Consider the following 27,876-nt stretch of genomic DNA (forward strand, 5'->3'; position numbering starts at 1 on the left):
TTTTTTTAAAAGCACCACTCGGGAATAATTCATCTCTTTTTGGAATGTAAATATGCAATGAGAAGGAGTGACTTACTATCTAGCCCCGCACTGTATGAACTGTACTGCAGTGTCACCTTGTGGCTGCTGCACAAACACTACAGCAGGGTTTAATAGTCTCTGCAGATTTGTATCTCATATACACAAAACCGATTTTAAATTTAGAGGATGATGAACCATCAGCTGCTGCAGAGTTGAGCTAAAAAAAGATTATTCTCTGGCACATGGTTGTACATCCCTGCTCTGAAATATCCTCAGGGCATCATGCCGTGAAGAGAAAAGGCTCCAGGCTGAAGGCTCAACTGCTTTGGGGATGACTGCTACATCCGTCTGTGGTTAGTGAGTCTTCTTAGAAACATGTAATGAAGAAAATCTGTGAGACAAGCATCTGAATTTCACAGAATATGGTAATCTGCAGGAAAGGCATGGGAAGCCTGTGGTGAAACTACTAACTACAAATCATGACGGTGATCAGCAAACCTAAGGAGTCCATCAGTTCAAAGTTTTAAAAAGTAATGTACTACTTAATGTTTAAACGGTTATACTAGCCTACGTAGGCGTAGTACACATACTATAACACCGTTTTTTTTTTGTCGAGTTACTTTTTCCAGTTTTTGGCTGATATAAAAATAAAATGCAACACTTACTTCAAATTGTTTTGGCTTAGTCATTGTGTATTTGGCCTTCAGAGAACCAACATATTTGTGTAATATGTTTTATAAGCCACACATTCGCCCAGTTAATAGGCCTACATTGTTTGAGTACATATTTTTAAAACAAAAACATATTCTTGCTTTTAATGCTTCTCTGCCGATTAATCTTTGGTCTACAAAAAGGTCAGAAAAGTGGCATCTCCCAATATCTTGTTTGATCACAAGTCTCTCTTTTAAATCTGTCGTGATTTAGTGTATAATAAAAAAAACAAGCCCAATAGTCAAGATAGATATTTAAAAGTAGTTGATAAATGGTTGAAACATCAAGTTGCTGCCACCAAACCATTCAAAGTGACTGAACCTATTTAAACTAACTAGATTTAGTTTGAATTAACCAATGGATCCATCACAGACAGCGTTTTCACCATATTCAAATGTTATCAAAATATTGTTAAAAGCCATCCCGTGTATGATGAAGGCAGATTTGAGACTTTGATTGATGTCAGACACATCATTTGGGAAACATTTGACCATGGAAACACATCCTTGAACCAGTTCAAACCAAAGTCAAATAACAACTTAGAAAGACAGCTTTGAAGTACATTCAGTGTCCATTTATTTTTCTGCAGTCAGAAAAATAGAAAAGTAAAACAAAGGACATTCATACTGCTGAAGTGTAGTTTCTCATGCTTGCCCATTTACAGTACATGTGGATCTCATACAAAGTCTCTTTGAACCGGACATATTGCCACAATATATTTACAAAAATAACATTAAAACTGCAGTCTCTTTAAACATGTTGATACATTCATAAAAATAAAGCTTTATGTGACACGTTTCCCGAAAACTATTTACAGTCAAAGATGGAGATGAGTCCTGTCGAGCTACAGCTAAAACCACCCGGTTGTTTTGCATGTCTGCGAATATCAGATTCTCTGAAGCGTCAAAATAACTGAAAGTAAATGTAAAAAAAGGTTTTTTTAACATCTTAAAAAGATATTTCTCATTCTTGTAAAAACATTCCAAAAATGCATCCATCAGTTGCCATGACTTTAAATAACTACTGAAGTAAAACAACTGAAACTCACTCATAGCTCTCAGCAATTATAATTATATTAATGTAATGGTGTGTTTACCTCAGACCATTGTGTTTTTTTGTCAAGATGTTAATATCAGGATTATTTTTTAGAATGAGATCCATTTAAAGAGATTATTGACCCTTCTGACATGGTTTAAAAATCACAGAAATGCAACCAAGGACAATCTTTTTTGTATGAGAAGTAGAAGGTTGCCAACTACTTAAATATTACATATTTATATCTTTAAAAAAAAAAACATTAATTGCACTTATTTAACATAAGCAAAGTTACATAAATACTTTCAGTTTTAAATTGTGTGTGGGCAGGGCAACCAAAGGCACAAATAAAGATTTGGCATTAATCTCTCCATATTAGCACTGGCAATCATTGATTTTAACGACACATGGCCATTTTGTAAGTGTAGTTTTGCTACTAAACAATAAATTGCATGAATGTCCACCTTTTTACACAAAAAACTGAGAAGTTGTCCAAGAGGTGTTGACCTATACTGTAGCATCAAAATGTGACTAAAAATCAACTGATAACAGCAGCATGATTGTAGCTAAACAACACAAAACACTGAAGCCGTCTCGACTTTGCCACCTTTTCTTGGCAGGTCACCATAACGCATCTCTATGTGTGTGTATCTCGGTGTATAAATACAGTATACTGTGTGTGCGCATCTCATTTCCAGAAAAAGAAAAAACACTCAGAAAATCAATCCTCCGTGCAGGAACTCCACTTCATTCAGCTGTCTAGCTCTTTGGTTTCCGAGCCTCTATATAGTGCATCGTAGCAGGCGGCTCTGGGACCTTTGCACCGCTCAGCCTCTCGCTCCATTCCTCAACATTCAAACGTCTCCACTCCAGCTGATGCCTCGTCCCTCTCACTCAGTCAGGGTCTCCTCCTTACAGGCATCTGCAGAGAGGAAGAGTAAAGAGTAAGGACACAACAGGGACACGATACACACTGTAGCATAAAACTGAATTACTGTAAGTTTTCATCAATTCTCAACCTCGTCAGACATGCCACTCTAGACTCCACTGCAGAATCTCTCACAAGGAAAAAATAAAACCATTTAGGCCTTAAAAACAGGATCAATCTTAACTAAGGCAAACTTTTATGTGTTCTCCCAAAATAAATCATTGTTTCGAGCAAATGTGGATGACTCTTCCATGTGGATACAACCAGTAGCAATAATTCAATACAAGTAGGAGTCTAAGCCTAATTCTGCCCACTTCTCTATTTGTGATGCCTTAAGGGACGGCATAATTAGACTTTGTTTACACCTAATGAAAAATTACAACTGACTGCTTAGTTGCACAAAATAAATGATCTATATATTTCAATAAAGCCTGGTTTGAAAATCAATTCACATCGTCTTTAAAAAGGAGGAATAACGCTTGTGTGCCACGCTTCCTCTACCACTATAAATATGCAGACATCTGTTAGTTGCTTTCAAACACATTTTCACATCAAAGGAGAGCTTACTAATGCAATCACATCTACTCAAAGCCACACATAAATGAGGAGAATATATAATAGCATCTCCATGGGATAGCTGATGCCCTTAGTTAACATTCAAACCCAACATTTGTGATTTCAAAACACTATGGAAAACTTAATTTTTTTGCAGTTTTGCATTGTTTTTGTTGTTTCACAAATCAATTTCTGGGAACCACAGGGTTAATATAAAGCAACAACAGCCTCATCTGGTAACACATCAACGCTTGAAGGGGGAATGGCCAACAAACCTGATTCTAGCAAATTCAACTCAGCAGTGTTAGACCTATTCATGCTGTAATTGTGCTCCTTGCTGTAGTTAGACACCAATATATAAGTTAAAATCCATTAAGGAATAGTTTGAAATGAGAACAGATTTAACGCTAGCCTTGATTCAATACTTCTTACCTCATTTAACACCATGTTTGGTTCAGTTTTGACCTAAGTTCATGTTGTTGAGCTTGGCGTATAGCCTTACAGCCTTACAACTTAAAGAGCTGTGGAGTGTAATATCATTTTATTTACATTCCTAACCAATCGTACCTCATTACTAGCTTTTCTCATAATTAGGGTCTTAGATGCAAGCTACAACTAACTAAACTGGAGGATATTAAAACATCCTTTACCCATTACACTTCATGTGAAGACAACACAAGGTTTGGCAGACTTAATTTCCCACAGTCTGTCCATTTGTTCAACTACGACCTTATCAAAAATATATGCAATTCATCTATTTGCTAATCTCTATTCCCAGTATGAAGCTGCAGTACAATAAAAAGCAACTTCCCAATCAGACATATTTCAATGCACTGGTGACAGCAGATATTGGATTTGTTTCTGAACGAGCAACAGTGAAGCGTTGTGTTGCTCCACACAGCAGCCTCCAGCAGGATGCCAGCACCATGCCTCCTTACAGCCATCTACAGGCCAAAACCAGCCCGGGCTCAAACAGGTGCTTTCCTACCTGGGACAGGATTAGAGGGCGGGGTGGGGGAGAGAGCACGGGGTCCGGGGCTGAGGGGGGGGGGGTTGGGCTAGCTATGCTGAGCATCTATACCTGCAGGGCTGAGCACTAAGGCCTGGAGGATGTCTGACAGCGAGACGATGCCCTCGATGCTGGAGTGCTCATCCACCACCACCAACCGATGCACCTGGAGGAAAAAACACAAAATTACAGACGCAAATCAGTCCTAATGATATTCCTGGGTAACTAAATATACGTGTTTGTGTTTTTAAAATCTCACTTCAGCTTTGACTATTCTGTCCACAATGGTCTCCATTGTTTCCATTTTATGGCACTTCATGACTCCCTCAAAGTACTGGGAGCGATGCTTCAGAGCCTGCGTCACTGTGATGTCCAGGTTGTTGTACGTCTTCTCAGCAGCCAAGTTCTACACAAACATCATTGTAGAAATTGAGACAAAAGAAAAAGAAAAAAATAAGCAGTTTAACAATCTAATATTTGGTATTTTGTCACTCCAAAAGCTGAAATTGTAGAAATTATAACTTACAATGACGTCAAACTTGGAGTAAATATCCACAACTTTGCCTGGAAGAGGATATAAAAGAACTCTGGTCAGTTTAGGCAATTTAGTATAAATAATATAATGATTTGTCATTTTAACAAAGAGGTCTCAGTTCGGTTTGTCAACTAAATGATGGACAAACTACCGACACAATTTCAAACTTGGAAGGATGTAGCATGGGCCAAAATGAAGGAGCGGATCCGAATCGCAGGGAGGATATACATTATTTTTTATTGAAACAGCCTTTACGGAGAAGCTACTTTGGCAAAACTGATGTGTTGCCGCTGACTTACCCGTCTCATCCACCACAGGCAGGGCCGACACTCGTCTCTCGACAAAAATGTTGAGCGCTTTGATGATGGGCGTGTTGGGGCGGATGAAAGCAATGTCACGGTACGAACCAATGCCCAGCTCCCCGAGAGTCTGCTTCATGAAAGCTGGCTTTGGAATTTCACACATCTGAAGAACACAGATACACACACAATGAATCGGGGACATGTTAAGTGACATCATCACTCTCCACCCACTTCATTTAAGTAAAGGCACATTGTATTAATGTTAAGTAGTACCAAGGCAAACCACTTTCTATGTCTCCTTTTTTATGCACAGAATTAATTCCCCCTGAGATCCAACTACAAATAAAAACATGTCATCAGAAAGGTTGACTCTTTAAATAAATCAGTGCAGAGGTTTGTGCAGGACGTTTTTCTCTGAAATACATTATATGATAAAGCCCATTTTGCCACTAGAGGGCAGCAGACAAATGAAAGAGGGGATGACATGACAAAGTTCCCAGCATAAGCAATCACGATGATGGATTATATAGATTAAAATGCTATGCCAGCTGAACACGTATTCACAGACAGACTGGCAGTGACTGTGTTAGACTCACAAAAAGCTGGAGGAATTTGAGGATCCTCTTGTGTGTGAGAATATAAAGTGCATTTCCCGTGACAGGGTCGATGACGGGCAGGCGGTGAATTTTGTTTTTGATGAGGGTGTACACTGCATCGAATAGGCTGCAACACAAAAAAGCACATTAGCAGTTAAAAGTAGACGCAATGAAATCTGCCGACATACATACAGTACACAAATATTCAAAACAGAGAAAGATTCATTATTCATGGTCAGACAACATACCTTGCATCAGGTGATATGTTGACCAGAGGTTTGAATGTTGCCTGAAGGTAAACCTCTGTAGCCAGAAATAAAATATTAAAGGATTGTATGTTTTGCTCATAAAACAGAAATACAGTCTTACATTATGCATGCCAGAATAATCATAACTACCTCTCCAAGTCTCAAGCTTATGTTCCTCTAATTCATATATTTGCACCTGAAATGTAAAATTAGACGTTCATTTAGGAAGAAAAGAAACCAGGAAAGACTCAGAAGCAAATCTCACGCATGTTTATCTGTCTAGGTTACCTACCATCGGCGACTTATAGTATCTGTGTAGTATGATGATGAAATCGGTGATTGTCAACATTCCTGCAATGAAAACACACACATCTATAAACAACATACCATGCCTGGAGGCAGTGGAAGAGAGAGCCACTACAAGGGCGTGGTCCAAACAACACATAACTGACCCCCAACCCCCCCTCGCTTTATCCTCATGCTGACCTGGCATTCATTATTCATCACAGGCTGACTTGCAATACACTTTATGCAGGCAAATAACAAACAACCAGCACAACAAAGCAGATTCACTGCTGGTGTGGCTGCTGAGATTTTTGTTGTTGTTGTAAAATAACTCAGAGCACTGGTCAATACAAATAAGTCATTGCTATGTTTAATGGTTTTGTGACAGCTTTACTGACTCCTGCTCAATATAGCATTGCACTCCAAAAGATGTGACCAGAAGGATTAGTACAAAAACATTCCTCTGTGTTCATTCAGCAGGCATGCAACAGAACAGGAAGAAAAGGAAACTGTGAACTTTTTGTTTTTATTAAACTAAAATGTAGACTATGTATGCTGCATGTTGAAGTGTTTATCCTTTTCTTTATTATTTTGCAGGAACAGCAAACATTTAAGTAGCTAATATCGCTTATCCTTCAGGCAGGTGGACAAAGACATAGTAAATAAGTGTTTAAACAAGGGTAAAGTTAAATCTATACTAACAGAAGATTAAAGGCTTCTATACCTCTTTTTAGTCCAATTTGTATACTGTGTTAAATTGGTGGAAGCATTTTGTCCTCTTGTTTGGGTCAAAAACCTTAAGGTAACAACTTTTAAAACTTGATATTTGTAAAACATGCTAAACTTAGACCTGAACAGTTTCAAAATATCGAGCATTCTTTGAAATATGAAAACCATGAATAAAACATTCATACTGCAAACTCTTAAATAAAACATGTCATGACTTCTTCTGTTTTTTGGTTCTTACCCACAAAGCTTTGCTTCTCTGTGTCCCATAGTGGAGCAGCTCGCACACCGTTGGCTACCAAAGCGAAGAATGCCTTCTTAACCTTTCAAGCAACAGTTGAAATGAAAAACCCATTTAGATTAATACTTAACAACAATTTGTGATTATCTTTGATGTTGCTGAAACACTTAATCTGTGAGTTGATTAATACAAAATGAATCAACAAAAATCCTGAGAGTTCATCAATCAAGTGGGCTAGCAAATATTCACTTGTTCAAGCCTCATAAATACGAATATTTTTTGTTTATATTTGGTGTTTTATCGCACTTAAAATCAAATGGGTTTGGACTGTTTGTCAGACTAAAACGTTTCAAGATGTCATCTTGGACTAAACTAGTGGCAGGAATTCTTTACACATTTTTAACATACCATAGATTCCAATTAATTTAATGGCGAAAGTAGATGAAAAACTATTGTTAGTTACAGCCATCATAATCCTCTTATGATTTATTTGTGTTTAAGTCACCTTCTCATGAGTAGAAGAAGAGAGACTTGTGTTGTGTTTTGTTAAGTATGCTCTAAACTCTTGATGGCTATGGGTTGGTTTTAGTATTTATTTTTCTTTCAGATAATGATAGCTAACACTGAGTTTCAGTGGATTTAGTGGTTTAAGCTCTACACATCAAAGAGGCCATTCCTCCTCAGGTTTACTGTTTAACAGCTTTATGACAATTTCATCAACCATTTCATAGAAGAGCTCCGAGGCAAATACTCTGGCTTTTTTTTACTGAACATTAACTTAGGCTGAATGCCCATTTCGGTTCCAAAGACAATATAAAGGATTGTCTGGAGGCACAATAAACGTTATATTGAGACAGTACTGACTTGGAGTGCTGTGTCGAACACAACCAGCTTGGAGCTCGTGGGGACGATGTCGTAGCACTTGTGGGATTTCATGAAGCGCATGTAAATATCACTCTCAGGTTCAGCAGCTGTGAGAATAAAAAGCAGGAAAATACTTTAAGAGAGGAAGGAGAAATCTCACAGGGAATACATAATGAGAGCCTGGAAACAACACACTCTGAGAACCTAAACAACCATTATGGGTCCGGACCACTTACAGCCACTTTGCTGCTCCATCGTACGGATAATTAAGATCTACTTTAAGCACCAACAAGCTCAGAAACAGTGGAAAAACCCAGACAACAAAGTAGGGCCGTACTTCACTGATGATGCACTTAGAAAAATGACTGGGTTGGTTTCCCGCATGTGGAATTAAGGATGAATACAAAGTAATTGGTCAAACAAATGAGCATTGAACAGAAACATCTATGTGGTCTGGGTATTACAAATATTTGAAATAGTTATTTTCACATGCTGCAAAACAATAACTCTTAATTAATATGATAAAATGTAGATATGACATGTCTTTTAAAAACATTCCACAGGTATCTGTCTTGATTTATTAATAGTGCATCATAGTATTTTCATTGAAAACATTTTTCATTTAGATAGGTGTGTTATTCTTACAAAATGAGCAGACGGCTGTGATTTATAAGACTTTTTGCTTAGAAACAGGTGGAATACCTATGAAATCCTGACGTTAAGAGTCACCTTTACATGCCGTTGGAGGCAAAAAAAATAGAGCAGTGAACCAGCAGATAGAGCAGTGAGACACTTACCATCATCGTCTAGTTCAAGTTTCTCCAGCATGCCTTCGAATAAACCGTACACCTGAGAGGTAAAACAGACAGAAGAGTGCAGTGAAGATCGCAGCAAATCCTCACAACAACACACGGCAGCTGACCAACAAACTTTGCTGTGGGTAGTGAGTGATCAGCAGGGGGAAGCGACTTTTCCCCAGCGGCCCCAGCAGACTATTATGGTCTTATCGAGTGCGGTGCGCCGTGCGCAACACCAAAACAACCACACCAAAGAAAATAATAATAAAATAACGTCGTGCGTCACTGGCGTTTCACCGACTACGTTAATCTTGATCAAGTCCGCGTAATATCCACAGGTAACGTGACATAGACATTGTGCTGTCAGGCAGAAACTTCAGTTGCACATTATTATTAGACTACACACCCCTTTAAACTCAAAGTGGAACAGTCCTGACACATTTGCTGCAGTAGGGGGAACTAATGTCTACACACGCTGCTCAAACATGCACTACACAGTAGAGCGAGCATTAATACTGACACTATAAATGAGCTGAAATATTTGTTAAAGCTATAATCTACCAAACATCACGTACCGCCAGAAAAGTCTTTCAAACACAGCGTGAACAAAAAGCAGGAAGTTCCACCTCTGTGGAACACACACCTCCACGCAGAGCAACCTGGGTGCTTCACCATATTAGGAAATCCCTTACGTTGCTTAGCAGCAAGAAGCTGGGGATGCCTGGTGACATCCTCATATTTAATTTCTTCTGACAAAACGAGCAACATGGCTTAACTCTGCAAAAACAACTCTTTGGAGCCTCGGCAGAGAAAACAACGTGATAAATATGACATGCAAATTGTGCTATTTGCATCTTGCACATAGGCGAGTTCCTAGCATAAAAAATGCTGTCTCATGCTGAGAGATTTGCATATCAAAACTGTGCTTGTGGATACATGATTTTCCCTTGGTTCTTAATTTGTGAGTATATTCACAACAAGCCACTGCAGCAGTGCGAGAAAGCCTGCTCTAGATGCTAAGCAGCCCCTAGTGTCGCCCTGCAATGGTGACACAGCGCTTCTCCTGCCAAAAACCTGCTCCTGCACTTTCATAAATCTTGTCCTGCTGCATCACAGCGGGACCGCAGCTTAGCCTACTCTGTATTACAGCAAGCTGGAAGAAAGCAGGCATACACTCATCCATTAAATGAATTGCTTTTGAAATTGGATCTAGCAAAAAATAAACTACAGCATCAGAAGATTACATTTGAATGATGGACTGGGGGATGAAGGGGGGGGCACAGAGTGGCTGACAGGCACTGACTCATCGGTCTTCAAGCTAAATCATGAGTCCTCTGGTGTTAGTATCAGTATACAATGTTGGTGATGAAATAGTGATTTACCCTCTCTGTAAAAATCACAATCATTCACAGCAGACTGGTCGAAGAGGACCTTCAAATAATTGTTCATTAAACTGGCACAGAAGTAACTGGTAACACATGCTGACTCAGGCTGTGGTGAATCCTAAATAAAACCCACAGTGAAAACCCTTGCGCCAAAACCCTGTACTCTATTTCTCAGTTGTTATTGTAGTTACAGTAAATTGTGCATCCACTTTGTATGAAATGTAATGCTGTTTGAGGTACTGCTTCAATGCAGAGACAATGTTTATATTCTCAGAGCAAACAGAGGCCTGTTGACACACATGAATTAAAGAGATTTGCATCATCCATGCTTTTTGTTCCCCACTGTCCCAGTAAACCCTTATGACGCTGAGTAAAGCAGCACATGACTCGGGGACAGACTTTATGTTGACACAAAGAAAAAACAGTTATTAGATCAACGTCTTGTGATCCATGTTGTATTTTTCAGTACTTTTAGAAAATGTGACTGTGATGCAAAGAGCATTTACCTTCAAATGTGGTCACATATTCAGTCTTGTTTTTGACTTAAAGCATACATATTTCACCTATTTCAGGAAATCACATGCATATGCTATTTCTGAGCCCCATGAAAGCTAAATCATGCCACCTTCTCCTTTTGTAACTATGATGTGAAATGACTCTGCTCCATTCACAACTCTTCACATTAAATTCATGTTAACGTTGCTGAACATCTAAATGTATTTGAGTTTTAGCACATTCCTTTATTGTTCACAAGCCAACCTGTCCCGAGACAAACAAATAATAAAACATTTTTACTTTAAAATGAGTAATATTGTTGACTCACTGGTTGCGAGGTAGAGTTTGATGGCACAGGGCTCGAGGAGGGGATTGGGGGTTTAGCAGAGGGAAGGCTGAGGCGCTGTCCTGTGTCTGGAGGGGTTGAGATGGAGCGGGATAGCGATCTCGCATTGGGGCGTTCAGGTCCGCTCGGCACGGCCTCCTGGGTGAACACAGGCTGGCTGGGCGCCCGGGTGGGGGTGGTGGGTGGTGTGGAGAGTCCAGAGGCTGCAGAGAGATAAAAAGGTCAACAATAGATACCACAACTTAACGCTTGTTCCTCTCAATGTCAGTCCATACTTTGTTTCCAGTGAAACTTAATCACCATGCCGATTGACATCCCTAAAAGACTTGTTATTTGGCAAGGCTAACGTGCTACAATCGTGACTGCTGTCGATACCATCAACGCTGGCACATGCTATAACACAGTAGGAATGCATATCTGATCCATCAGGAGCTGAGAGAGTCAGCGGTACTGATGACAGAGATAAAGTGTCAGCTCAGTTGCTGACAGACAGGGCTGCATTAGGTAAACCACCATTAGAAAGACAGCTACCAAACTAAATGATGTCAACTTAAATGACAATTATCAGCATGTTTTAGCTTTTAATGTGTGTCTTCAAACGTTTGTATTGTCACTATTGCTTCTCTTTTATAAATAGTTTGTTATAATACACCACTAGCAGATTATATAGATTATGTGGTCACATTATTTGCAGTCTGGAATGTACAGTATATATTTATGTCCCATGGCTTTGTTGAATAACCAATTCTGATTGGTCAAAAAGCATTCTACGGTCTGTTATTTCTGAATAACAGTCTGCTGCTTTGGATAACAGACCATTACTATGAATACATAATCATTTAAAAAACAACAACTAAGAAACACCAATAAAATGCAAATGTGCCAATTACTAATTATATTTCATTTTAAAATGATCAAAACGTATACAACACATCATAGGATTCGCAAGCTGGATTTAAAGAGGCTTTGACATTTGAGAGGCACACTCAATTACTGTATATTGTTTTTGAGAGTCAGCTGTTGGAGGTTAATGCTTTGATTCAAACAGTAAAATAAAAAAAAGAGGTTTACGGAGTAGAACATGGGATACACAGTATGGTCAGAAATATGTGTCACTGGAAGCTGAATTTGAATCACATAATTTCAAAAAGATTTTACTATTCACTTTGTATAATTATGGAGAAAACTGAATAGAGTGGCGAAGTCCCTCCCCTTCCGGTGGACCTCCATGGGACCTTATTTCGGAAAAATTATGTATTGAAGTCAATGGAGAGAGAAAGATTATCTTTCGATCCCGTTTGAATTGTGCCACGAATTACACATATGATGTTTGTCAATTTAAAAGATAATTTTGCAAGTCAAAAAAAAAAAAATGTGTCGTAAAACTGTGAAGTAACACATTTGTTTGTGTGGAACGCTAAATGAACTACATCTCTGGTCAACAACACACGTCACCAAGATGGCCGTCACTACTGTCTTGTCAACAAAACGATTGACTACCCTCACTATCACTACAATGAAACACGTCCTGAAGAATGTCATGCAAAGCTGCCTGCCTGCCTGCCTTTGATTCTCTCTGAACTGCCTGGTCGTTTTAATGTTTAATGTCAACCATTTGTGCAGATAGCATGAAGTAGAGAAGATCGCTAGCGTTAGCGTTAGCATTTCTCCCCCGGGCTTAAATTGTGTATTATAGAATGATCACACCGGTGTGACAGTACTCTTCAAAGGGTTCAAGAAATATGACTACTACTCTTACTGTTTAACATTTTGGGTTACTTAATGTTACTTCATGTTAAGGCTAATACAAATGACAAGGCTGTAATGCTAACTAACGTGCTAGCTACTAGCTAGCTTGATCCAGACACTCCTAGTCCTTTCATCAGACGGGAAGCGAAAGAACGAGCAAGACCCATTGCTGGTATGAACAACCTGGTACTAAGCACACAGGCATCTTGTTAAAGTTATCTTATCTTAGCCAGCGCCATATAGATAGATTCTATCTATATGGCGCTGATCTTAGCAATCTCTTATCTCAGTGGAGGAAAACAATTGTGACATCACTTACGCGACTCTGGGATTTGTAGTCTTTCTAGTTACGTATTTTTCATAGTCTTATATTTCAACAGTTTTACGACAAACTGTGACTTTTTTTACATGGAAATTATTTTTTAAGATTGACAAACATCATATGTGTAATTCATGGCACAATTCAAACGGGATCAAAAGATACGTTTTCTCTCTCCATTGACTTCAATACATTATTTTTCCGAAATAAGGTCCCATGGGGCGGAAGTAGATGGGCGTGACTTCGCCACTCTATATGAATGGCATTATTTAAATGTGAATGTAGTACTTTGGAACCGAATGTCAGTATAAGACATGTTTTTGTGATATAAAACCTCCAACCGGTCCATGGTCTCTTCCCAGCGGGACGTGCATGGTGGAATCCTAACCAGGTGCACGAACCACCTCACAACTCCATTGTCCCCTCACTCGAGAACAAGGCCCCGAGATACCCCAACTCCTTCACTTGGGGTAATGACAAGATCAGGTGGAGAGGGAGCGCTTCCTCTGGCAGCAGGAGAGAACCTCCCTGCTGCAGAAGACAGAAAAAACACAGGCCTCATATGCTGCTCAGCTCCACGCAAACGACAAACTAGCAGCTGATCTGAAGGAGGTGGAACAGCAGCTGGAGAACAACCGCATCAAGTACAAGGAGGACGAGGCACAGCTCCTCAAGGGGAGAGAGCAGGAGTGGCAGAGCTGGACGTTAACCCTGCTTCAGGTTGAAGAAAGGATGAGGCCGAATCTGGATCGGCAGTGGCAGGAGGAGAAGTCCACGCTCCTTCAGGAGAAAGGACGCCTCCAGCAGAGTCTTCAGGAGAAGGAGGACGAGTGGAAGGAGACGCAGAGCTCCCTGAACGCTCGGCTGGAAGGTTTGGAGAGCCAGGTCACCAGAAAGGAGAGAAGAAGCAACTGGTTTAAGAAGCTCTTGCCCGGCATCTACAGTTCCACGCTGAAGGAATGAATGAACTGTGTAATATGTGAAAATATGTCATGTTTGCTGTTTTGTTGTTGTTCAAAAAGGGTAAAGTATTTATCAGGAAACAGGCACTGGGTTCTTTTAAATCAGGGTTAAAAACCTTTCTTTTAAAGGAGAGGTGTCATGCTTTTCCGGTTATTACCCGTCCCCTTGTGTGTTATGAAGGTTTCTATGCATGTAAACAGTGTGCAGTCAAAACCCTCAAAGTACACCCTATAGCGAGTAAAACTCTAACACAGAAAATACCTCCCCAAAACGCCTCGTTGGAGATACGTCATTGTCCATTTGATTCTTCCGGGTACGGCATGATGTCAACCCGTACCCGGAACGAAATGGACCAATCCGTGGAGCCGTTATGTTACGTCCGCGGAGCCGTTACGTTAAGCCCCCGCTGATTGGTCCAAATTGACCAATCCACGGACTTCCTCACACACACATCTGTGTGCAGGGAGCAGGCAGCTCAGCTGATTTCTCCTCCCTGGCTGCAGGCTGATAACAGACAGTTGGGATCGCGGCGAAATTCTCTCTGCAGACCCATTCTCACAGCGTTTATCAACCTTTTTCTTACTCAATATCAAGCCACACTTATTGTTTTTACTTCGGCTGTGAGTTTGTGTGTGCTCAGGATGAGTTTGGCTGTGTTTCGCTGTGTATCCTAAACAAGGAAACAACACCTCCACGGAGCTCAGCACGATTCACAACGTCCCGACCAATCAGAGCACACTGTGCTCACAGGGAGGGTGGGGGCTGGAGCCTTTGGAGCTACAACGAGCCGTTAAAGGCAGAGAGTGAAATTCAGTGAATACACGTAGTTTACAGAGATGATGTATGAGAAACCAATGTGAGTTTGGAAAATTGCACAATTCTAGTAGACCTCAACAATGGAATTATGATCAGTGGAAATGGCCATGACACCTCTCCTTTAATGCAGCCTATCCTGAGATCCTTTAACCGTGCCTTATCATTGCACTTTTAGTTACAGCCAGTATTTTATTGCGTTTATTAATTTTTTTGTTTGTTTTTTATTTTGTGTTTGTGTTTTTAAAGGTGGGGTAGGTAATTTTGGAGAAACCAGCTCGAGTGCGCTAGAATTTGAAAATACACAGCCGGAAGAAATCTGCTACTTCCTTACAGAGCCCCTCCTCCACACGAACGCGCACATGACCAATGAGGGCACGAGATAAGTTTGTGCACAGGCAGGTAGGCCATCCAGTTATTTTAGCCGGGCCGGCTAAATTGGTCGTGCTTTTTACAGTATTACGGCTTCCACAGATGACATTTTTTTATGGATTTTTTGTCAAAGCACTTAAGATATTCATTGCTATCGGGATGTTAAGAGCATTTCCTGGAATATAACAAAAAGTGTATCTCGAGCCAGTTTCACAAACTTACCTACCCCACCTTTAATTATGATGTGTTGAATGCCTATGTGAATCACTTTGAATTGCCTCTGTGTCTTAAAATGTGCTATAAAAAATAAATAAAAAAAGAATCATAATGAACCTTGATGCTGTGGTCCTGCCTGATGCTGTGGTCTTGCCTGTTGCTGTGGTCTTGCCTGTTGCTGTGGTCCTGCCTGATGCTGTGGTCCTGCCTGATGCTGTGGTCCTGCCTGATGCTGTGGTCCTGCCTGATGCTCACCTTACTACCTCTTTAATGGCACCCAGAGGATTGTTGAGATCCACCTGGATTCATCTTCATCTTCTTCTTATATACTGTATGCATTTTTCAAGCATTTGGATGTATTCTCTTTTTAATTTATACACAACATCTATTGCATGTCCGTCCTGGGAGAGGGAGCCCTCCTCCGTTGCTCTCCCCAAGGTCTCATCCATTTTCCCCCATTAACTCTGGGTTCTCTTTGGAAGCTTTTCCTTGTCCGATGTGAGGGTCTAAAGACAGAGGGGGTTGTATTCGTATTCATATTGTGTACAAACTGTAAAATGTGTGATATTGGGCTTTATAAATAAACTTTGATTGATTGATTGATTGTTACTCCTGTTCCTGGAGTCCCTCCACAATTACTAGTCATATTACGACATAAGCAGCTGCATTTAACTCCAGAGCAGCCGTCAGCTGTGTGTGACACAGCTCCTCCTGCGGGGTGTCAGGTTGAAGGTGTCAGTCACATGACAGCCCTCACATGCTCTTTTACATCAGCCGTCACAATCTTACGCAGGCTGACATGCGACACTCACACTCTCCTGGCTCTGCCACACAGGCATATTTCTGAGGATTGACAATGAGTGATATGTGTAATGAGGACCAAATGTTTCACACGACTAGGTCTCCACCTGGGGACTTCCAGTTGCCTTATCATGCCTTGAAATACAACATGGGTGTGACAGCGAATGTTACATGAGGCCAACTAGAAAATACAAGAATCAGTTTCAGAAGATAACCCCATTTGACTCAGTCATATGAAACAAATAGATCTATTATTAAAGTAATTTTAACATATGACTGAGAAATAAAGTACTTCATCATTTAAAGTGTGGCAAGCTGAGTATCCCTTATATTTATTATATGTACTAATTCAACAGGTACAGATGTACCAATATTGTGAGATTTAAAAACATTTGTGAAATGTTTTATATACTAAGCCCTGTGTGTGAAAATGTGTCCTTGGTCTCTTAAAGCGCACTCCACACTATCTTTTGACATTTAGTTGGCGTACACCAGCCCTCTCTGGCATGCCCTGCTTCCGCAGTGTAGCTTTCTTATTTTAGCCCCGCTGTTGGGGCACATTCCCCAGGAGGAGATAACAGCGGCTGGAGCCCTCTCTCTGGCTGCTTAACAGACACCACACAGGAAGTAGGAAATGGATGCCTTGTAAGTAGTCCAGTCCATCTTAGTTTACTATCATTAAAAACACTTACGTCGTACTCTATAATATTTTAGAGTGAAGTCACCTAAGAGCGTATTACATACTGATAAGATTCACTTTAGCAATAGACACCGTTCTGTCTATGTTTGGAAGACAAAAGCAGCATTGAAATGCAAGGTTATACTGTAGAAGTACTTTACTAACAAAATAATCATTTGTATTTCATATTTATTCTGCATTACCTTGAAATACTAAATTTCATTCCTCTTATGCCTCTATGGTGAAGGAAGAATAAAAAAAACCCGTAAGAAATCCTTTATACAATTGAAGCAAATGGAGGCTGCAGTGCACAACAGAAAAACTATATCAAAACATCAGTTTACTCTCACACAACTCGTGCCCTGTCGCTTATTTTTTAAGCAAAGTGGTCAACATTTCCTTGTGCCATAATAAACTAAACCTGCAAAGATTAGTAGAGCAATTAATTAATTGATAAATTGTAAAAGTAATTTTTAATGACAAAGGTTTTCAGCATTTCAAATGGAGATTTTCCTTTTTAAAGGTTATTATCACATTTAGTTGGATATTATTGACATTTAAAGCCTTTATGAAACTGGGAGGACCATTTCTCTCAAATTCTATTCCATTTTATAGACCAAACAATTAATGCCCCGCTAAAATGCTAATTTTAATTGTGAACATTAAAACTGTAAGTCCTACATTAACAGCAGAATATGTTGTGGTTTTGCACGAGATGTGTGCGGGGATTCAGAGGTGTAAAGGCTGCTCTGAAGGTAGCGGATTAACCCACGGGCGACTCACGCTTGCTTTTTATATTGCAATTTACTGCGAGCTGTGTTAACATAACACCCATAAAACCAGATCCTCTCAGTGGGGGCCCCCTGAGGAGTCGACAGGGTGGCTTCAGTCATGTGGGCCGACGGGGAGCAACGTGATCCTCATTGGTTGAAGTCAGAGCAGAAGCAAAGCTGCTACAGATTCAACAATACAGCTTTCTCTGGCCAGCTGCGTAATACAATGTTTCACAACTGTTAATTGCATTTTGAATTGGTGCACTGGTCAGAACTGGAGTGTTGATTGTGAAGCAAACGCAGCGTCCACACGGCAGCGTGCGTTGAAGCTTGCCGTGTCTGAAACTCGACCAACATCCAATCACATGAATCTCCCACCCCGGACACACAAGCATGCGGTTTGATTGGTTAGAGCTTGTACTGGCATATGATTTGATTGGCTGACGCTTCTGTCAAAGCTTAAAAAGTTGAACATTGCTCAACTTTTGAAGCGAGCAACGCGAGCAAAGCGAAGCGACGGAACCACAATGCAGTTCGGCAAAGCGTGGCGTCACCCCATTCAAAGTGAATGGGCAGAAGCGTTGAAGCTTCAACGCACGCCGCCGTGTGGACGGTGATATAGTCAAGTGACCCAAATTAGCAACAAGGGTGTCAAATCAATTTCTAGAAACACCATAATACAGACAACAAGGGAATTATCAGGAACCCAAAAAAGGCAAGCTCACTCACTGCATCATGGCAAAACATTTAAATGTGCAGTCACAATTCAAACGGACATGCAAAATGTTGCATAGAAGCACACAGACTACTGCAAATGTCTCATGTAGATGTCAGCAGCTACACAGTTGACTTTCCAATGTGTGGACGCTCTGGATATAAGGGCTTATGCTATAGGCTGGAGGTATCACCAGGCTGTATATTCTGACTTTAAGATGAACTATGTCCTATACCGCTACATTTGGGCGTTCATCATTAGGACAGCTCCTCTCATCTACTCCAGGGAGGTCAGACCGGCTCTAAATCAGGAGCAGTAAAGTCTGTGATGAAGAGCCACTTCAACGCCTCACAGTGTGTCCCTGTGACACATCAAGCATTATGAGCTAACACATTACCAAAGCCGCCTTAAGTGCGCATGGTGGTCGGTACTTTTTGTTTGATATCCATTTTTCTGTCAATGTTCATGATTACTCTTATGAAAACCTGAAGGAACATTATTAACAGAGATACCATCTCCACACATAAGAAAAAAAATCATCTTAGCATGTTCTGACTGTCCCAACGTCAGGTAAAATAACTCCTGTCGATTAAATAACGTTTTTAAAATGGAGCAGCTATTCTGAAGAGACTCCCTTAGGATACAAACTGACACTGCATCAGATAGAGTGGCTATGAATCACTTTACCTCGTTGACAGGAATACAAACAAATCGTATTTATTTTACCGTTTTAACATTTAAATTAAAGAACACATATTAGCAGACACAATGCATAATGCATCGTGCAGTTGGTGTAGTATTTAGCACATTTAGCAGCGTGATATTTTAGGTAATCTCTTGCCCCAGGTCAACCCTTCACACATAGCTTTACCACTTTGGTCTGTGTGCTGTCAATTTGTAGTGCATGCATTTGTGAAACAAGAAACCAGGACCATGTAATCGGCACCTAAACTATATGCAGAGCCTCAGCCCACCACAAACTGCCTTCACCACCTACTATGTGTGTATATATATAGGCTGGGAACATGTTCACACTAAAAAAATACTTTAAAATGTATTGTTTAAAAAGGTGTACCAGCATGTGACTCATGAAAGTATAGATTGACTGTTAACATTAAGGATCTGAATCCATGATTGCTGGACTAAAATGGAGCAGGTGAAGACATGGCACATTACCGGACAGACATGACGCCTCGGACTGATTCCTGCTTCCTAGCCCATCCTGCTCCTTCTTTTTCTTGCTCCTCCTCAGGCTGCCAAACCTCTTCATGAAACGCAGTGGGTTGTTGGTTCAAAACTAAATCTGACCATGACCATCTGCATCACGAGAGGGGTGCGGTGATGTCTGAAAACTGTACAAAGTGAAGATCACACCATTTGCTAGTTGAAGAAAGTTGAAAATAAACTAAGTTGAAAAATATATCAAACTGATTTCCACAGATCTGGAGGCTGTTTTCCTTTCTAGAGAAGAGGGATGGTCCTTTTTTTTATAAAAAGAGGAAACTGTTCACCTTCAGTCGATGGATGAACAATGTAAAATAAACTACTTGGTTACTTCATGAAGGAATCCACTTACGTAGTTGCAAACAGAAAATGACAACTGCACCAATATAGGCTAAGCTTTCATATCCAGGCAAGAAGAAAATCCTCCAGGGCTACGGAGCACAGAGCCAGCAGGGAGCAGTGTTCTGTGTCGTTTGAGTATAAAAGCTGTAATTTCCACACAGCTTCAGCTAAGAAATGTCACTGTCGCAAGTGATGCAAATAACTGGGGACTGGAGTGCCTTTCCCCCCGCTGAGCAGTGTCAGTGCTGTAAATTGTCAGGTGCAGCTGTGGGCGGCGTCTCTTTAATATAGCACGCATGTCAGCAGCCTGTAAAAGGAGGCCAGTCCGTGAAGGACACACCAGCGATTGGCTCAGGCTGCACTTCCTCCCGCCTCCTTTCCACTGCCCTCCCTCTACCAACAAAGAGAAGTAAGAACAGGACATCTGTCTTGCGCTGTCTTCACAGAATTAGAGGATAACACAATCTCAGCATTTTCTGAAATGAAAACTACAAATAAAAGACATAAAAGTGGTGTTTTTAAGATTGGCTGTGTCATTTATACACTTAGTTGCCTGTAACTTTTGGGGACCTTAAAGACTGCTGAGGCCAGCCCCCGTCAGATGACAGTGTGGGGACATCCCATGTTCTGTCAGCTGATCAGAGAGCCTCCATTCAACACCACTGGCCTTCCCAACCCGTAACAGATGGCACTCTCAGTATCTGTTACTGACATTAGCTACAGCGTGTCCAGTACAGATCTCAATTAACCCGTTATGCAAGTGTTCCACTCCGCTCAGTGGGTCAACGGCTAATATGAGTGAGGGTCATCTTACCTTAAACATCCTGTGATGCTCACTCGTGTTTTTCAGTATCCTAATAAAGCTAATTCACTGCAGTTTGTATCTATAGTTGCTATGTTTCAGATCCATGAGGATTTTAAATAGTGTATTTTTTAGGTTTTCCCTAGCTCAGCTTCCAAAATCAAATAATAGTCATCCTGCCCTTGTAGGGTCTGCTCTTTGTCAAATATGGCAAGGGAAAACTGCTCGTTTCCTTTATTTACTGACAACATACAGCACACAGTAGCAACAGAGAGAGCAAGAGAGAGGAGGGAAACTACTCTGCATGGTTGTACGAGGAGCTTCTGAGAGTCTGGTCATTTCCAGATAAGGGAATGAAAGCAACGCAGTCGCCTTCAGCGCTGGGAGACTGACAATGTCCAGGCGATGGAGCAGACGGGACTGAAAAACCTTCTGGTCGTATTTGAAGCAGATATGGATGTAAATGCAACTGAGAAAGTAGTTCGGTCTAAATTATACATTTTTGTCTAAATTATACATTTCAAAATCTTAAAGAATACCTCTATGTTGACTAAAATGGCCAGAAATACTGATGATAACAGGACATATAGAACTGACAGCTTAAACATAACTTAATGAAAACTAAAACAAGACTTTGCCTTGAGCACGCCCTTGTGGTGAAAGTAGGGTGTCTACAAAAACATCCCCCAAATAGGAAAACGCTTGTGTGCCCACTCAGTCACTGGATAATATTCATTTGCCGTAAAAGCATTCTTTGTTGCCTGTAATTTACATTGGCCCACATTCACTTAAAGCCACATCATTAGTAAAAAAAAAGGAAACCAAAAGGATTTAACGTCTCAAACCACATCACACTATAAAAATCCAGAGAGACTGGCACCAGAGGCCTGTAGCCGCAGGGCTGTTTTGGTGTGTTTTACTTTGGTTACCATCAATAACAATCTCCAGAGGAGCGTGCCGACTCTTGAGGTCTGGCTCTAACATAGCTAATTCCACCAGCCACTGCCAAACTGACCCTGTGCAAGGAAACAGAAGAATGGGTATATGTAGAAGCCAAAAACCTATGACTCATCTCTGAGCGGTGTGATGATGCTTCCAGCAGGCCCGTTTCCATGTACTACAGGCTTGGTTTTGTTATGTAATAATCAGCCACCCAAAAGCATGGAGACATGAGAGCTGGAAATCTGGTTGTATGTTCTGTTCCTCATAAAACAAGGCCTTGTTCTCATTTCTACCTCTTAATGATGCCAGTATTACCTTCAATGACGTTTAATTTTGATGTGGAAAGTATGGCAGGGCTCCCACCTGGATGCCAAACCTGTAACTTAACCTAATAATCTTGGTTTGAAATGCACTGCTAATGCTAGCATTAGGGAGATACAAAATAAACTCCTCTCTGACTCTGACAATAAACAAAGTCAACCATTGTCTGTCCCTTGGAAAGTTGTATTAAGAGGATGACTGATAATGAATCTTTGATGAAACATCTTTCTGCACCTTAAGCGCCCATCTTTCTGAAGAGGCTTGTGACCTTGTTAGCCCGCAGGAAGCTACAAAACAAAGCAGTGGATTTAGTTTGATTTCTTTTCACCATGATGAAATCGTGGCTTCTACTTCCTTATCCGCAGAAAGATGCTCACTGTGTGTGTCTGAGAAAAAGCTGCATGACTTGCTTTGATGTATATTTTGTCACAAGCTACAACATATCTGAACTCCTGATCTCAATCACATAGACAGGTTCCTTTGTGTGGCTTTAGCTCTGTAAAAAGCAGGAAACCACAACAATCATTGAGATGACATAGATGCATCTATTGTGTCTTGCTGTCTTTACAAAGGTCTTCCTCGTAGACCCGCTGTTGCAAAAGATCACAACATGATTATTATTCTGCATTGGCAACAGCTGTCATTCTGTGTTTTACTTTTATAAAACGTTTAAGATACAACAATAGTACTACAAGTTACATTATGGTAAATTGACTGCATTTGATATAGAGCTTTATCCAATCTTTAGGAGTCTTGAAAGTGCTTTACATATGCAAGTCAGTATTTACCCATTCTCACTTTTTCATACATCACACCATCGGGATACATCGACATTTTGATTGCACGGGCTGGGATCAAACCCCCAACCTACTGATTGCCAGACGACCACACTACCTTACAGCCACAGTAGCCCCCTGACCACAAATGAACATATTTATACTTTTTATGCGTTTCACTAATGCACATCTTTCTGAAGAATTTTTCTGTACATTGCATATTCTTTACTTTGAACATTTATTGGATATAATTGTGCATATTCCTGCTAAGCTTAGGTTTAAGATTAAGTTTAAATAGTTACATAGTTACAGTATATCTAATACTATTTTTAAATATATGTATACATATTTGTTTTCCTATTTTGTTAATGATTATATTAATGCGCTAATACACCAAAGTAAACTACGTAAGTTAACTTCTCCACTCACCTTTCCTCGTCCTGGAGAAGATTTTGATGATTGGAGGCGTTGAGCTGGATGAGGAGCGGAAGATACCACTGAAGCTCAAGCGGCGGGGGGATTTGGGTGGCGAGTCCTGGTAGGAGGGATAGGGGAAGATAGTTTTTGGAGACCCTGAACTGGTCCTCACTGGCACTGGAGCAGACTGAGAATGCAGGGGCAGCGTGGCTGGGCTCCTCATTGACTCTCCTTTGGTGGAGCTGGCTGAATGGATTTGACGTTCTGCCTAAAAGAGGCAATAAGGAAATAAAAACAATTTATTTTTCTGCACCTTTGTTAAAGTTAGGTTTATGTTCAGTGTGTAACCACAGTAGGGCTGTGCGATTATGGCAAAAATCATAATCACGATTATTTTGGTCAATAATTGATATCACGATTATTAAATACGATTATTCATTGACTTTGAAAACATCCATTTATTGAACTTTAAAACAAATTCAAATAATAATTTGAACAGTATCTTATAACTGTTGATTACCCTGAACGTATAATTCAACTGAAAAACTTTAAATAAATAATATCAAAATAATAAATACCAATAAACAAGATCAACAAATATTTTGGAGCTCACTTCCAAAAGCTACTTATCATATATAAATATGATAAATACAAATAAATTAGACCAAAATAAATTAGATCAAATATGTTGCAGTGCACAACCTAGCAAAGCAAAATAATTGTTTTATTCGATTATGTTGTTTTCGTAATTGTGGCAGGCCAAAATCGTAATTGTGATTAAAATACGATTAATTGCACAGCCCTAAACCACAGTGTTGTGTGAGAGGCATGTTGCAAATCTAGAGAGAGGTTTATTGTGAAATGACTGCCGCTGATTGCACTTTTTATGGGAGCTTTCGTTTGGTTACTTCTTCTTTTCCCCACACATATACAACACTGTACTGTTTACTCAAGCACATTGCTACACTCAATGTTATGTCATAAAAAGAAAATTGAGAATGTGGTTGTGTGCAAGATGCAATAAGACAAATATTCTATCTGATCTATAAAAGTTTATTAATTAATTCTGGACTTTCTTTTAAACCAGAGACCTCTTGGACATATCATTATTAACGTGTTTTGCAGTGAAATTCCCTTCAGAGAACATTTGACTGTAACTAAACAATTGCTTAGCAGAAACCTCTCAGTTTGTCTGCACACCCATCTGTGCAAGACTTAATCAGAGCTGAACAGGAAACCATATCGAATTTGCAGTGTATCCTGTACTCACAATGTTTTAAAACATCGTAAAGATCAAAACTTTCTTCATTTAACTATCTTAATTATATCATGCTGCACAGGGCATCATCATATCAGTAAGTAACATCACATACAGGTTAACTTTAAAAAAAATCTGCTCTCCTTGGCCAAACTAAAGCATATTTTTACATTTTGACTTTCTGTGTTTACAAGTTTTTGCAAGGTCAATTTATTGTAAACAGACTGATATAAATGCTTCTCTATTCGCTGTGCAGACACCAAAACAAAACAGGAGGCATGGCAGCCAATCTCGTTTGAGTCAGCGAGCGCCTCCTCCCACCACTGAGCTGTCTGCTCGGGATGTGCCAACAACAAATCTTTTAACCATTTGTGGGCACTGAAACAGTGAAGCTTTATAATACGCAGCAATCTCCAGCTAGGAGGTTGTATTTACAGAAAACATTCAAACGTAACGGAGTGTTTTGGTAACATTGTTGGTGGTTAAGAGCCTGGATAATAACTAGCCTCAACAAAACAGAGTATGCATATTAGATGGAGACAGAACCACAGCACTGCAATGCAATGCACTGATAATACAAAATGAAAAGGGAATAATTGTTTTGTCTGGTCACTCTGGTACTGATATTTGCTTAGAGGCTTGCTTAGAAGCACATTTGTGTTTAGACCAATCCTGTGACAAATCTGTAGGAGCGTGAGCACACACCCATCTTTTCTGTGTGCCTCTCCCTCTGTCATTGTGCAAGAGCTTGTTAAGGCAAGTGAACGTTCAGTGTTTGTCTGGATATAGACTCAGGAGAATGCAGGTTTATATCAGCATTACACAATGTTACTGGGGTAAAAGTGAAGAATGTACTCTGGTGGATATGAGCTAATGATCGAGGTTTACTCCTATTCTAATCAATCAGAGCAGACAGTAGGAAGTGGCTTCTTTCTTTCAGAAAATCAATTTCTTGATCTTGCTATGCCTGAACACAGAGGGCGTAATGTTACTGTAAACCGGTCAGGGTTGGCAGAAAGGGAGAGATGGCCTTGAGGAATATCTTTCTCCCCTAAATACACGGCTAAATGTGTTCAAGGCCAAACAAACAAGAGCTAACGTGACAAGATAAACCATGTGCTGGAAAAAACAAGCATGAAAAAACAAACAATTGGCTAGTAAAGGAAAATAATTAAGGCGCGAAAATTCTTTATTTACCGTCTTAGCGCCACTTTTTGTTGAGTCACTTGTCTCCACTTGTGGGGAAGTAAATGCACCAAAGTCCTGCACAAAACAGAAATCTGAATGTCAAGGATAAAGATAACTTCCAGGAAATACAGCAGTAAAACAAAACTGCAAGTCATAACAGGAAAAATGTATGCTTTCTCTGCCACTATTAAATAGTTAAGCATATTTCAGAAAGGGTACATTATTCCTTCTCTTCATCATTAAAAGTGAAAATGTTACCACTCAAGAAGAAGAAAAACATGTTTGGCCAATGCGGAAACCTTTGCAAGCAAACACAACACATAACCTTTCGCATACCAAAGGTTGAGTTTTACATTCCACTATGGGGCAGTTCAGCAGAAAGTTTGTTTATGGCCATGTACACTTATTTAAATATTTATAACATAGGTGAAGTTCATGGTTCATGTCTGAGAACTTCAACACACAACTTGAGTGTTGATCACAAAAAAAGTGTTGTAATTCACAGGCTTACTATTGGGGAAGTGTTTTCTTCCAATCTAATTATCTGCACATGATGAATGCATCATGAAAACGTAAATGAGACTCTCAGCTGCAGGCACTTTTTGCTATGTCATTTTCCAAAGAAGGCAAAACAAAGGCAACTATTTACCAAATGCTTGTACAGGAGACAGAGATAGTATGCAATACAAGTACAGTTAAATGTTGTAGAGCTTGCAATTGGTGGATCTGATAGATGCCATCCAAAAAACTATTCCCTGTAAGCTATACACCTGTCATACACCTTAAAAGACAAAACAGAAAAGTTGGTACTGCTCACAGTGTTTAAAACATGTTTTATTTTAACCTTGAAAAACAGAAGGCTTGAAAAAGCTTTTAAAGTATGCAGTAAAACAGTTAGCTTCACAGTCTTTTGAAGGCTTGTGGATAAAATGACAGACATTGCCTGCCCAGTATGTTGAATAAAGCATCTGTGAATCACTACTGCAATGAACTTAAATAAACAAAGGCTCTTTATAGAGAACATAATAAAGCATGACTTGCTAATTTAGAGCACGTTGGTTCCTCTTAAATGTTTGCTTATTTGTTTTTCCTCACAATACCCAAATGCTTAGAGTAGGCTACATATTCTGTAGATAAATAAAACAAAAGGTTAATTTCAGCCCTAATGTTAGTTATTACGCTGATGTTAATGGCTACAATGTCAACACATTACAGGACATACTGATCAAAACGTTTAAGGAAGTGTCTAAAAATGTGTCATTGCAAACAATCAACTGTTTCCAGCATGGGCTCGCCTAACAAAATACATGTTATTTCCTCTGTTGCATTTAAAAGTCCTAGCACAGAGACAGCTGTCAATCGTGCATGCTCTTCTGCGTCGCGTTCAAGTACAGGCAGATATGCAATAAACCCTGTCTAAAAGTGTCCCTCCTGATGTCCTGAAAAGTTCAATAACAAGCTCGGTTTTTAACATTCACAGCAAGAAGCCACATTAGTTGATACTTCACCGACTCACAGGCATGTTAATCCGCAGGCTTTTCTTCTTCTTTGGCATTTTCTTTGAGCTGTCCTTGCTGGACTCCATCACGGTGCTTCCCATGTTTTCTTCAGAGGAGCCTAAATAAAAACGTGTGCAAACAAAGTGCTAAAGACCATCAACAGCAGCCTCTCCACCTTCACTTCAGCAGCTGCTCCTCTTCTTACTACGTCAAAACTGAGGCGCTGCTTCATCTACCAGGAAGTAGGCACGGCCGCGAAAAGAGGCAGGGCATGCTTCTTCAAATGAGCGTCAACCATAGACTGTTTACAGGTGTTACGTAGCAGTCAACACCCCCCAATAGATGTGTGTCTCTGTCGGACTTTCGAAATGTAAACAGCATCATTCCGTCAGTCAACGTTTCGTTTAAATGTATGACACAGTCCAGTTAATTTAAAATGAGGTCATTTTAATCGAGAGCAAATTCTACATGTTTACTTGTTCACTTCTCCTTCCACAATCATTTCTTTAAACGGTGGAAAAACAAGGTAAAACCAATCGGAGGGCACACAGCCAAGAAAGCAGATTTTTAAAGGGGAAGCTTATTTCGACACAACACCAGGCAGTGTGGGCTGCAGTCAGAAACTCCA

General features: G+C 40.1%; 1 protein-coding gene across 2 annotated transcripts; it reads right to left on the reverse strand.

The window, feature by feature from the left end:
• Positions 1-1,291: 1,291 nt before the first annotated feature.
• LOC117488348 (5'-AMP-activated protein kinase subunit gamma-1-like) lies at positions 1,292-27,459 on the reverse strand. Of its 2 annotated transcripts, XM_034137180.1 has the most exons (16): positions 27,266-27,459; positions 25,759-25,824; positions 23,316-23,571; positions 11,062-11,282; positions 8,854-8,905; positions 8,057-8,163; positions 7,193-7,274; positions 6,233-6,291; positions 6,091-6,136; positions 5,941-5,995; positions 5,693-5,819; positions 5,094-5,259; positions 4,786-4,823; positions 4,519-4,665; positions 4,332-4,425; positions 1,292-2,689 (listed from the first exon to the last, which is right to left on the reverse strand). In XM_034137180.1, the coding sequence occupies exons 1-16, from the start codon at positions 27,347-27,349 to the stop codon at positions 2,658-2,660; spliced, it is 1,632 nt and encodes a 543-aa protein (XP_033993071.1). In that variant the 5' UTR covers positions 27,350-27,459; the 3' UTR covers positions 1,292-2,657. The 2 variants fall into 2 exon arrangements, with proteins under 2 accessions (XP_033993071.1, XP_033993072.1); XM_034137181.1 differs by lacking the exons at positions 23,316-23,571; positions 25,759-25,824; positions 27,266-27,459 and adding an exon at positions 19,656-19,831.
• Between the last annotated feature and the right edge of the window lie 417 nt (positions 27,460-27,876).

Source organism: Trematomus bernacchii, unplaced genomic scaffold (assembly GCF_902827165.1).
Source record: "Trematomus bernacchii unplaced genomic scaffold, fTreBer1.1, whole genome shotgun sequence".
NCBI classification, from domain to species: Eukaryota; Metazoa; Chordata; class Actinopteri; order Perciformes; family Nototheniidae; genus Trematomus; species Trematomus bernacchii.